General features: G+C 39.9%; 1 protein-coding gene across 1 annotated transcript; it reads left to right on the forward strand.

The window, feature by feature from the left end:
- Positions 1-405: 405 nt before the first annotated feature.
- On the forward strand, positions 406-11,238 carry smyd1a (SET and MYND domain containing 1a). The gene is made up of 10 exons (XM_067573542.1): positions 406-685; positions 4,571-4,747; positions 6,024-6,237; positions 6,374-6,504; positions 7,372-7,410; positions 8,621-8,816; positions 8,929-9,021; positions 9,114-9,277; positions 10,475-10,643; positions 10,848-11,238. The coding sequence occupies exons 1-10, from the start codon at positions 549-551 to the stop codon at positions 10,938-10,940; spliced, it is 1,413 nt and encodes a 470-aa protein (XP_067429643.1). The 5' UTR covers positions 406-548; the 3' UTR covers positions 10,941-11,238.
- Positions 11,239-13,323: the final 2,085 nt, after the last annotated feature.

Consider the following 13,323-nt stretch of genomic DNA (forward strand, 5'->3'; position numbering starts at 1 on the left):
ACAGCCCCCAAGTGGCCAAAAAATCACTTAATGCTGCTTTAAAGGCTTACTGGCTGCGTTAAAGTAACAGGATGTGACCACCTCCACTGTACAGTGTAAACCCAGAAATACAGCAGAGCGACTGCCACTGAATCTGTTCTGAGTGGCTCTGTTTCCTCTCATGTGCCTCTGACAGACAGCCACAGCTGCCCTAGACCAAAATACCACAGGAGGAACCAACCCAAACAAGGGGACGACACCCATAGACCACCTCCACCTCTACTACCTCCCTCCCCCTGCTCTCCCCCAGCCCCTCTCATCTCCCACTGCTCATCCCCCTTCCCACTCTGGGGAGGTGGTACAACCCCTAGAGGGGGCGAATTTATTTTTGGCAATAGCAGGGGTCGGGCTAAGGAGAGAGAGGGGGGGGGGGTAAATGCTGCTGAATGTTTGCGAGAATTTGATGAGAACTCTCTACTCCCTGCAGTTTGTTTAGCCAACGGCCTGTCCCACCCTCAGGCACTTTCTCCTTCCTCTCTCTGTCCTCTGTGTTTTGTTTGGCCAGTACAATGACTGTGGGGAACATGGAGAGTGCCCAGCTGTTTGATACCGGGAATAAAGGTCGAGGCCTGAGGGCCACTAAAGAGATTAGCACTGGGGAAGTGGTCTTCGCCGAGCCCAGTTTCTCCGCTGTGGTCTTCGACAGGTACGTGTCTCCTGGTGGTCAAGTTTTTAGGCAGGATGGACATGTAGGAGCACTGGTCCTTTCTCACAGAGCATGTCATTGTAGGTCTGGCTGACACTCTGTAGGTGTGTTGTGGACTGTTGGACAGGGTTCATCAACCTTCTCTGGGCTGTGACTTCATTTCTAGAGCCCCAAGTTCTCATGACACCAGCAATGAGAAAGCTGTCAAGGTGTCATGTGAACATGACATACTTTTGTATTCAGTTTTCAATAGCAAGGACACTCTACCAAAAGGATTCAAACGTTCAAGTTAATTTGTCAAATGAAAGAATAAACCATCAGTCGATCTCACATGGGGTCCCAACCTGAATGTTGAAAACTCAGCAGTAAATTAATGTCTATTGAATGTATATGTTCTTTGATACTTGGCTCATATATCTGCTAAAATTAAAAGGCAAAGCTAGTTTAAGAGTAACACTTTTCAACAACAAGGCATAAAACCTCATCAAGACAAGATATAAAAGACACAAGTCAGTATACTACACAGGATTTAAAATAAAATAAAACATTTAGAGTGAGTTAAAATGGAATAAAAAGCAGAAATTTTAAGTGCAGTGAGAGATATGAATATATACTATAGCACCAAATGTAAATTAATAAATGAAATGTTTTATGCCTTGATTTAAAAGAACTGAGACCTTAAGTTCCCTGTAATTGTGCACTAAAAAGCACTGCTTCTCCATAGTAAGCAACATGATTTTAGATTCTTTAGATGGTTTATAATGCCACAGCCAATCAGAGATTTAATTTGGCCCTAAACCAGTCAGTGCTTTATAAATCAATAGTAGTATTTTTTGAAAGACAGGAAGCCAGTGCAAACACCTGAGAACTGGACTGATGTGGTCTTTTGCTTGGTCTGGGTGAAGACTGAGGAGCAGTGTTCTGAATTAGCTGCAGCTGCTGTCTGATTGAGTTTTTAAAGAGCCCACTTTAAAGTCTTAGATGGAGTTGTGGATGTTAAAATGTAGGCCTGAGTCCATAACTACACCAAGATTTATTGCTTGGTTTGTAGTCAAACCATACATTCACATATATACAGTAGCAGAATGAAAAGACGTTTCTCTGAGGCCAAGGTGCTAGATAATAAGTAATAGTGCAAGATAAATAAATAATAATGAATAACAAGACAGAAATCATGAGAACAGTATTTCTCTTTGAAACAAGAAAAATATGTATATACAGTATTTTTCAGTGTTTCAGTGTTTTATCATTGATTAAAGGAATAGTTTGACCTTTTGGAAAATACACTTATTCACTTTCTTGCCAAGAGTTAAATGAAAAGATTGACAATACAACTCCCATATCTTTGCATTAACTATGAAGCTAAAAGCAGATTAGCTTACCTTAGCATAAACAGCTAGCCTACCTCTGTTCAAAGCTAAAAAAAAAAAAAAAACAACAGCTACTAACACCTGTAAAGCTCAGTGATTAACACATTGTATCTAGTTTGTTTAATAAATGCACAAGCAGAAGTGTAAAAATGATCTGTTGGGTTTACAGGCAGCAGTTTCCCTCTGCTTTCAGTCTTTATGCTCAGTCAATCAGTTCCTGACTCTAGTTCCATATTTACTGTACAGACATGAGTGTAGCATTGACCTTAACTAACTCTCTGCAAAAAAGGTAATTACCATATTTCCCTAACTATTTGAACAATTCTTTTAATTGAACTATTCCTTTAACTGAGGGACATATTGGCAGTGGCACATTCTATGATTTGTTCAATGCACTTACTCAGCTATGTAAATCTGTGTGTTAGCATGTAATTTGTTGTTAGCATGTAGATGTTGAACAGAAAAGACCCAAGAATGGAGCCTTGGGGAACTCCATTTCATTTTTGTTTGCCCAAATGTGTAATTACCAATCGCCACAAAGAAATAGTAGTGTCATGGTAGTTAAACATTTTTTCATGAATGAGACTAGAATGTCTAATACGTTTATTAATCATTTATTTTAACTAACATGTCCCTTATCCTAATTGTGTTTATGTAAGGTGTACCTACATTTGTTTGACTTTGATGCAAATTTTTTTTAGATTTCTTGTTCTGGTTAGTTTTCATGTCCTCAACAGGCTTACATTTCTCCTTCAAAGCTGGAACAAGTAATCAAGTACAGTTTTTGCATTCTGCAACACATGCAGTGCACATAATATTCTGGCCTTTTCTGTAAATAGTTGTGTGGGTAAAGCCGAGTGCAGCCTGGTTTGTTTACAGGGTGGAATGTCAGACACAGATCTGGTAGCATAGTGTCAGAGCCATATAAGAGCTAGTAGCTGCAGGATGTTGGCTCAGCGAGAGTGTCCAACACAGCAGACATACACTGAGAGGATCTGCCGAATTAAAGACCAGAGTGATCCAAAACTACTCAGAGAAAAGATCTGCAGTGTTTGTGTGTGTGTGTGTTTGAGTGAAGCTGCACAGGGCTTCACTGTGTTCCAACTATCATCAGAGGCATTAACACGTCTGTTCACTGTCCCTTTGGCAGAACACTCTGCTGAATAAACTGTTTACACTCATGCTGCTGTCTGCTAAGACCTGTGTATTAACACAGGGTTGCTGTCTGCAAGCTTATTACCAGTATACAAACAATTGTTCTAGTTATGATGACGCAGTCATGCAGTTTGAATTTGATGACAATGTTTAACAGTTGTCACGTGTTGACGGTTAGTGGCAGGAGGCTTAAATTTGTTTAATCAGTTGAGGAACGTGTGCCAACTTTTCCCGCTCATAATGCTGCTCAAGTTATACTATGACAGTTGTGATAATACATGTAGCACTGGCAACCAAAATATTCTTTCTTTCTTATGGACAGAAATACAGTAAATTTGCGCAGTATATGCACAGATTGCAAAAACTTATATAAATGGATTGAGTAATTTGCATACACGTACAAATACATACGTGTACATACATAGTTTTATGCCTGGTTGCATAGTTGTTTTATGCATAGTTTACATAGTAACGGTATACAGAAAAATATACATGTTTATGAACATTGTACAGTATATGTGATACATATAGTATACTGTATGTAGTAGTAATATATAGCATACAGAGCAGTATACAGTAAATAATAATGACATCATCACAAAATGTGCAAAAAAACAATTGTCAGGCCTTCACACATATAGGGACAGGAGTAATGTGGAATGAATTCATATTTAATTTTTGTCTTCTGTATGTGTATCTTCCTGTTCATTTGTATGTAAGTACATTGAGAGCCACTGAAAACCGGAGTCAGATTCCTTGTGTGTCCAAACATATTTCAAATCATGATTCTAAATCTAAAAAGGCCTTCATTGGTTACATGGTTACATCAAAAGTTTCTTCTTGTGACTTCACAAAGATAAGGACTGATAGGAAGAGCAAGAGAAAATAATAGATGAAGAAAAAACTTAACAAAAAGTAACCAGAGAGTCAACAGTCATTCATCCTGTATATTATGCAAGAAATGGGCATAAATTGTTCTTTGTTCAATAAATATTTCACAATAACAGGCCTGGATATATTGTTACATCAAGTTTAAAAATCCAAAAGGTTTGGCATTAGAGGAATGTGCATTAAACAGCTGCTGCCCTCAATGAATGGTTTCACCCTCTCCAAAGGAAAAGGAAGTGGTTTTATCCTGTAAGAGTGAAATCCTAAAGGTCTTCTAAACAGCAGAGAGTGTCTTCGACCATTTTACTTTTCTTTGGTATAAAGGCACCACAGATCAGCTGAGACATCTCACTGACATCACCTCACATGATTTAGACATCCTCAGTATTCAAACACCCCTCACTGAGATGGCAGTGGGTGATATTTTTAGTTCAGCTGTAATGTTTCCCTGTTTTGTCTGTTTCCCTTTCAGCCTGGCCAGTAAGGTGTGTCACAGCTGTTTCCGGCATCAAGCCAACCTGCACCGCTGCGTTCAGTGTAAGTTTGCCCACTACTGTGACCGCACCTGCCAGACTGCATGCTGGGATGAACATAAGCAGGAGTGTGGAGCCATCAGGAAGATGGGCAAGGCACCCAGCGAGAATGTTCGGTAAGATAAACTGAGTCCACCCTGCCTGGACCTGAGAGGTGCATAAGACGAATGAATCTATTGATACACAGTTGATACAATGATATTACTGTTTTGCTGAACAAGATGTTCTTCAAGTGTGTTGATACAGTGTCACTTTAAGTCTTCTCTGCTCAGTACTTTGACATTTAACAGAACAAATTGCTGGTTAGCCTCTGCAACATAACATCATCCAAACTATTACATATATATTCAGGAGGATGGAAAAATTGCCACTCCAGTTCAGAACAGAAGTCAGACAACATGTACAGTGTAACAACAAGTGCTTATAAGCACTTGATGTTACAATGTGTATGAGTGCACACTGGCCAGTTATAGTCAGTCAGATGGTCAGTTAGTGTGTTTGTCCAACACTTGATCCACACCTCAACTACTGGTCATATTACAGTAGTCAAATTTGGTATGATGTTCATGTTCCCCAGAGAATGAACGATCCTGATGATCATCAGGGCAGGGCCAAAATGTCAACTTCACCACACATCTACTAACCTAATTACCAGACTGTTATGAAATTTGCTGAGCATATTCATACCACCCAAAGGATGAGCGCCTTTGATATTAATAACCCTATGACTTTTCTTCTAGTGCCATTCTCAGGATAAACATTACATTTTAGCCCCATTGGTGTGACAGTATCTGGACATCAAGCTACCACCAGTGTGTGTTGCCCTTAAAAGAATACTCCGTCAATTAGCATTGCACTCCTATAACATTATCAGACTCACAATGGACAGTTTAAAAAAAGATATGGATGCAGCACAACCAAAGACACTGTCTTTTTTATCCCACACATCTTCTTTCCTAACCTGCCGCCTACATTACCCACAATGCAACTTGAGTGATTCACTCCTGTACAGATTCTTATGTGCTATGCTAGTAACAGCTAATGTAGCCTGGAGCTGCTAGCCTCCAGCAGAGATGAGGAGCGGCTACACACCCTCAGATTAGTCTTCAGCCAAAACCAACACTGACTGACTGTTATAGGTGACTCAAGTGACATCACATGAGTCACCTATTTCATATATACAGTAGTACTCCCAAACAAACGATGTGTAAAATCGGTGAAGTAGACAATTTGCCAATATGTTTTTTCGTCCATTGTAATACTTTATAGTATTGTGTGTAATGAACAGTGCAGCCTTTAGGGACAACTTGTGGAGCCTCTGTATATCAGGTTAACTGACTCATATCTGATTTTGAAATCCCTCCAACCTCTACCCATATTACTCCTGCCCAGTCTGGCTGCTCGTCTGTTGTGGCGTATACACAAGGACACAAGCATCGTGTCAGACAGTCAGCTGATTGCAGTGGACAAGCTGGAGGACCACGTGGCCGACATGTCTGAAGACGACCTCAAGAAGCTTAAGACTGATGTGCACACTTTTCAGCAATTCTGGTCATATGGAAGCAAACATCACTCTGACGACTACATCTCACACATCTTTGGCATTGTGAGCATGAATGTTTCATTATGCAATATTACTCACCAGTGCTTCAAGAGTTATATCACCAAGTTGTAAGTTGAGTCTTTAAACACCCACTCCTTCAACCACTACATACCTCCTCCTCCTCTCTCTGTCTCTGTAGATCAAGTGTAATGGATTCACACTGAGTGATCAGAGAGGCCTGCAGGCTGTTGGTGTGGGTCTTTTCCCCAACCTGTGTCTGGTCAACCATGACTGCTGGCCCAACTGCACCATCATCCTCAACCATGGAGAGTATGTATCCAAACTACTGTTCCCTTAAAATCACAAGGAAAAAACTGAGAGTACTTTCTAATTATTTTATGTATTTTTTAAGGTTTTAGGGTTGATGTATTATTATGTCAATTTCAATTGAAGTTTAAATAGCTGATATTTTTGTGGGTGTTCTCTCTCTGTCAAGGTCTCTTGTTACAACATCACCTGTAGTCATTGTTTCTCCTCAGTATTTTAATTCTTGTTTGGAAGAAAAGCCTCTGAAACAACATAAAGACCATCACGGGATGCTGAATCTGTCCTCTGACAACCAGGATAATGAAATCCTTTCACATGTCACTTTATTATACACCCAGAGACCCACAAACCAACAGTACTTCTGTGCTACCTGACTTGGATTTTCTGTGTGTCAGTTAGTCTGCAAACATTTGATTAACAGACTTTTATTTAGGAACATATATTTTCTGAGTACAACATAAACTACCTAATAAAATTAGATAATAACACGGGCCTCCTCTACAAGACAGGGCCACAATACTAAACAAACAAACCAAAAAAAGTCATTTGAGGGACCTGCCTCAGTTGGTGCAAATTCAGAATTTTCTAATTAAAAAAAACAACAAATTAGCAGGTTTTTGGGGGTCATTTTGGCTCTGTGGCCCCAAGGACAGTCTTGCTGTACCTTTTGGGAAGCAAGGTGGGACACTCTGGAATATATGGAGCCTTTAAGTGAAAAGTAGTCATTAGCAGTTGTGGTTAGTGAGATAGCTTCATCATATCAGCAGGTGGAGCATACTGACTGCTTGATGCTTCATTTTAACAAATCAGCCTAATGTAAAATAAATTGTATAAATGTATAAATTCATGAATTGTCTCTTTCTTTTGCAGCCAGACAGCTTTGAGTTCTGCTCTCCACTCTCAGAGGAGGTACGTATTGAAACTATATGAAAAAACATAAAAATTGTGGTGAGAAATTGATAATTGAATTTTACCACAGGTAAGAATTGTGGTAAGAATTGATGATTTTTTTTATAATACATGATCAGAAATGAATTACATGAAATATATTAAAACCGAAAAATTTATTTACTTAACTTTTAAAATCAATTTCCCCAGAGACTTTAGATGAAAAGTGGTACATTTTCACATAATGTTGTCATGTTAATTGTCCCTGAGTAAAGTAAAGTAAGAGTTTAATTAAAAGTAAAGTAAAAGTTAAAGTTAAGTGAAAGTAAAATGAAATTGAAATCAAGTGAAAGTTAAAGGACCAGTGTGTAGAATTTAGAATTTAGGGGCATCTAGCAGAGCAGACTTGGCAGAAATGTAATATAATATTCATTATATGTTTTAATTGTTTTAAGTATGTTCTAATTAGTGTGTATTCACATGAAAATAAGGATTGTTGTGTTTTCGTTACCTTAGAATGAGCCCTTTATATCTACATAGGGAGCAGGTCCTCTTCCATGGAGGCCGCCATGTTGCGCCGCCATGTTTTTTTTACGGTAGCCCGGATTGGACAAACCAAATACTGGCTGAAGAGAGGGCTTTTGTTTTTTGTAAGTCTTGCGGCCATCGTGAACACAGTTGGTTGCAATCTGCAACCTCACCACTAGATGCCACTAAATCCTACACACTGGTCCTTTAAAGAAAAGTGAAAGTAAAATGAAGTAATTGAACTAAAGTGAAGCGAACGTAAAGTGAAGTAAAGTGAAACTGACATGAAGTAAAAGTAAAGTGAAGTGAAACTGGAATAAAGTGAACGTAAAGTGAAACTGACAAAGTAAAGTGAAGCGAAAGTAAAGTGAAGTGAAAGTGACAGTAAATTAAAATGAAAGGAAAGGAAAAGAACTACGTGGCCTTAATTTATTTTTCTAACATATGTAGTCAATGTGTAATCAACATTACATTAATTAACCTGTGGGGCAACATAAGCTCTATAAGACCAAACTATTTTTAGATAACCAAATGGATTCTGACAAGCTTTTATGTGAAAGGATAATGCCTTTTCAATTCATAATACATCATCTGAAAATGCACTGACACAGTATCATGATTCACTGCATCCAGACACATAGACATAAAACATGTATTGTCAGAACCTGAAAACCAGACCCTGTCCTGTCCTCTTGTCCATCAGGATCGAGCTGCGAGCTCTGGAGAAAATCCCAGACGGTGAGGAGCTGACGGTCAGCTACGTGGACTTCCTCAACCTGTCTGCTGATCGCCAGAAGAAGCTGAAGGAGCGTTTCTACTTTGACTGCACCTGCGAGCACTGCAGCCAGCACATCAAGGACGACCTGATGATGGCTGCCGCAGAGGGCGAGGGGAGCAAAGTGAGAGGGGGGACGCATGGAAGACACACATACAAAAACAATCACTGAAAATACAGGATCTTTTTCATTTCTTAGTTTCTTTCTTTTCCTTGTCTTTACGTGTCCCTCTCAGCCCTCTGCTGATAAAGTGAACGAAATTACTGCCTTCAGTAAAGAGTGTCTGGAAAAGATTGAGAGGTCTCGCATTGAGGGGGATTATAACGAGGTACACCTGTCCAAATCTCTTATTGTCATTCACTATATGAGTTTTTCTTATTTCTGTCCAGCGAGTCTCTCCCCTGTCCTCCTCTCTCTCAGGTGGTGAAGTTGTGTCGGGAGTGTTTGGAGAAGCAGGAGCATGTCCTGGCTGACACTCACCTGTGTAAGCTGCGTGTGCTCAGCATTACCAGTGAGGTGCTTTCATTCATGCAGTCCTTCTCTGAAGCTGCAGTCCTTGTCCACAGGATGGTGGAGGGATACATGTGAGTGATGGCACAGCGCTTTGCCATGGTAGGATACAGTAACTCACCATAACAATGTTTACGCTGAAAAGACTGGGGATTCTACCAAACTGTTGTTACATCATCACATGTAAGATGTCCATCTCCCTGACATGACCACCTCTAATCTGAGTCAATCTTTGCTTTAGTGAGACATTTTTCAAGCATTTATGTCAAACCATTCCCCCTTTATTTCTGTCACAGTACAACACTGCTCTGATGACACGTTGTTGGCAGCTGGATTCATATTTTCAAAGAGTTGTGGGTTTTTGCTAAATTTGTTATGGTTCGTCTGTTGGTTTCTGACAGTAGTATGCGAAGCTCTGCCGTGTGAAATTGTTCTTTTTACTCATTTTTATGTAAGTGAGTATTCAGATAATCAAATCTCACAAGTTTGTACAGTAAAAACAGTTTAATGAATCCGACTTGAAACACTCGTACTAGCAAACCTCACAGCAGACCAAACAGCTGACAGACAAAGTTAGAGACTAGCTGGTGAATATAGTGGAGCATTTAGCAGCTAAAGAGACATTGAGATATTTTTCTCAGAGTCAGAGGAGAACAATGAGTGAGTGAATATTGGACTTAAATTTGTCAGTGGCCAGAAACACAACTCCAAAAGAATGCTAATGTTGCTCTGTGTCTGCTGGATGTGCAAATAAGAAACTGTAAATGAAGAAAATGCAAATGTAAAACCTAACATGTTCACAATAACAACCTTTTTAAGGTGATAATGAGTTTTGTGACCAAAGGGCTGGAAAAAAAAAAATCAATAATGCAGCTTTAAGGCCAATTTGAATCATGCTGAAATCAAACATTATTAGGGTTGGGGTCATAATACACTGGGTAGAAGGTGGTGTCAACTTAACATGTACATATACATATACATTTATCACTGACTTTTGTAACAACTTACTAGCCACAATGCTACCATTGCTAGCAGTAGATTAATACACTACAGAGACTCAAACTGTATTTTCGCATTCTGATATTTCACTAAGCGGATATATTTTTTGTCTGATCTCGATACAAGGCCAGTTTGTTATTCTTTGTTTTTGGATATTAAGAAACTCAAGTTGTTATTTTTGATCCATCTTTCATCTCTGAACTCAGGTGAGCGCAGCTTGGGTCCTCACTGGATCCTCTGCACTCAGTAACTCTTTCCCCTTTCTTCAACAGGAAGTTGTACCACCACAACAACGCCCATCTGGGCATGGCCATCATGCGTGCAGGCGTCACACACTGGCATGCAGGGCAGATTGAGATGGGCCACAGCATGATCTGCAAGGCCTACAGTATCCTCTTGGTCAGCCATGGACCCAGTCATGCCATCACCAGAGACCTGGAGGTATGCTGATACAGAACTTAACTTTTATGTATCAGGCTGTGGCTTCAGTATAAGTCCATACTGAGAATATAGCTGAGTGGTAAAAAAAAATTAAAATATTCAAGAAGAGAAACTCATGCTCGAGCCTGTACACAACTGTTCATTTTATTGTGTATTATTACATTTTGTAAGTACAACACTGCCACTAATCTTTTATGCTTGTAGACCATGCGCAGGCAGACTGAGATGGAGTTGAAGTTGTTTAAGCAGAATAAGCATGCATACCACACCATGAGGGAAACGGCTCTGAAGAAGTAGACCATGACCAGCAGCACCTCCGCTGATGAAAACAAGCAACAATCACCTTCACCACTGCGGCTCCAATCAGAGCAGACCCTGCTGATGTTCTGATGCATGCCTAACTGTGCATCGACATGTACATACTGAATACTGTATGTCTTCTAAAGAACTGCACCCAGTCCCTATGCTGAGATTGTGAATGTCTAGTATGTCTGAAGATACAGACTGTTCTGTTAAAACCAATATCAAAACCAATGTGCTGATGTAACACATGTTGCATGTACAGAATCTGCAATAAAAGTAGAGATACACCATGTATTTTGATCACTTTCATCAATAAGAAATTCTGACAAGCAGCATTGTAGCCAGCATTTCAGAAATGCCGAGGCCATTAGGCCATTTACCTCAAGGGACAAAATTCTGAAGAGGAAACACTAAATCCATTATGAATTCAATTATCGACTAAAAAGTAGTCCAGTACGAACATATAGAGTCTAAAAAATAATCAAATCAGTCTATAAAATCACCCCAGTGTCCTCAATTGTAACTATTGCTCTGCTATCAACAGACCATATTTAAATTTGGTCCCACCCGCTGCTGCAGAATCATCCTCAACAGACCAGGAGATTCGGACATTTGCATCCACACATACAGCTCCTCTAGATAATGTCCATAAAATTTCAGGGTTGCAGTGCATGTGTGAAAGGGGCTAAAGAGAGTCATCACCTAGCTGTGCTTTTCCCCTCAGCTCTTCAGAGCCTTTTAGCATCTTTTTGGCTAGTTTCAAGCTGTTTTCAGTGAAAAAGCTCAGATAAACCTGCTCAGAACAAAACAGCAGACAACATAGTGGAGCATTCAGCAGCCAAGGAGCCAGACATTTCCCTCAGGAGCTGGTGGAGACCAAAACAGAGCTAAAAGGACAATGAATATTCGACTTACATTCACTCAGTGGACAAAAACATGACTCCAAATGAATGATAATGTTGCTCTGTAACTGCATGATGTGTAAATAGATAACTGAAGACCAGCTAAAACCAACAAAGACTGGACAAACAAGATCGTTACCACCAACTTGACAGAGTTTTTAGTCTTTGACAGTCAGGAAGGAGCATAAACCTTACGACAGCTAGCATTCTCATCTGTTTTTGTACCAGAACAAACATGGACGGCAACCAGCTGCTTGCATTTTTTATATTCGGTGTAATTTATGTTGAAAAGGCAAAGAAAGAAAGAAAGAAAATCCAGGGTGAGATCCTGGAAGGAGAGGCGAGGGTAATGTGGACTGTAGCTCTTTGATTTGATGATTTCATTCTCAATCTACTCAATCAACTTTTCCTCCCTTCCAGTTGTCCAGTGCTCTCTTACACCATAAACCTTTTTTCTCCCCATTTTCCCTTCATTTGTCTCCCTCGGGTGGCGGACAGGTGAAATATATACAAATATCAAACATGGTTTGAAAAACCTTTATGAGAATGACTGGCAGCAACTGGATCTGAAGGCGTAAGACTAAAATCTTTACATATCGCACACTAAATTATTTTATTTGCCGACTGTCAACACCAAGACTGGAACAGCCCCAACAGACTTCAACTACCTCCAGTCAGCCCAGATCATATTCAGAATGTCCCCGCCTGAACGTGCTGGCCACTCACATACAAGGTGAAAATGTCGGTTGTGTCTGCAGCATGCTCCACTGCAAACACACAAGAGTTGCACTGTGGGAATTGTAGGATCCAGTGTTGTTGGATATCTCAGCATCTGCTGCTTCAATTTTGATTTTGTTTTTTTTTTAAAGTTTGTCTCTCACAAGCCATTCAACTTTATGGAAGTGCACTAAATCAATGGAGCGATCCTTAAAGTGTACAAGCTTTAACTGAAGACATATGCTGGGCATATGGATGGAAATGTCTCCATAAATAAAATGAGGCAAAAGAGATAAGAGGAGGGCAGGTTTTCACCCCATCCAGTGATATTCACTGGCCTCTCATCATCAGCAGAATGAGCTGCTGTAATAATGACACCTAATACTGATATAGAAAGGAAACTGATATAGAAAGAAAAGCATCCAGCGTTCATCTCTTGTTCTTTCATCTTGTCAAGGTTGAGAAAGCAGGAATTGCTGCAGCTCACCAACACACTGAACAGCACAGGCCTCTGGCAAGAGGAAGGTTCAGCTTCAAAGCACACAGACACCCTACTGCACACAGAATCTTTACAAAAGACCAGAGTCCACACTGACATGAACGCATGCTAACCTGGTTGGAAGAGGAATACTGTCAACATACTTACTGTACTTGTACTGTTATATTTTACATATGTTACGCCATCATCCAAAACTAACGTCTGCCACCTGATGACCTGAAAAAAACAGAAATACTGAGAAATAAATCTGTGTGCTGTC

Source organism: Thunnus thynnus, chromosome 19 (assembly GCF_963924715.1).
Source record: "Thunnus thynnus chromosome 19, fThuThy2.1, whole genome shotgun sequence".
NCBI lineage: Eukaryota > Metazoa > Chordata > Actinopteri > Scombriformes > Scombridae > Thunnus > Thunnus thynnus.

What these genes read in the sequence shown, in the direction of transcription:
- smyd1a (XM_067573542.1), top strand. Translation starts at nt 549, where the DNA reads ATGACTGTGGGGAACATGGAGAGTGCCCAGCTGTTTGATACCGGGAAT. An exon ending in ATCATCCTCAACCATGGAGA is followed by an intron (nt 6,505 to 7,371) that starts GTATGTATCCAA and finishes TTTCTTTTGCAG; the next exon opens with CCAGACAGCTTTGAGTTCTG. An exon ending in GCTCTCCACTCTCAGAGGAG is followed by an intron (nt 7,411 to 8,620) that starts GTACGTATTGAA and finishes CTTGTCCATCAG; the next exon opens with GATCGAGCTGCGAGCTCTGG.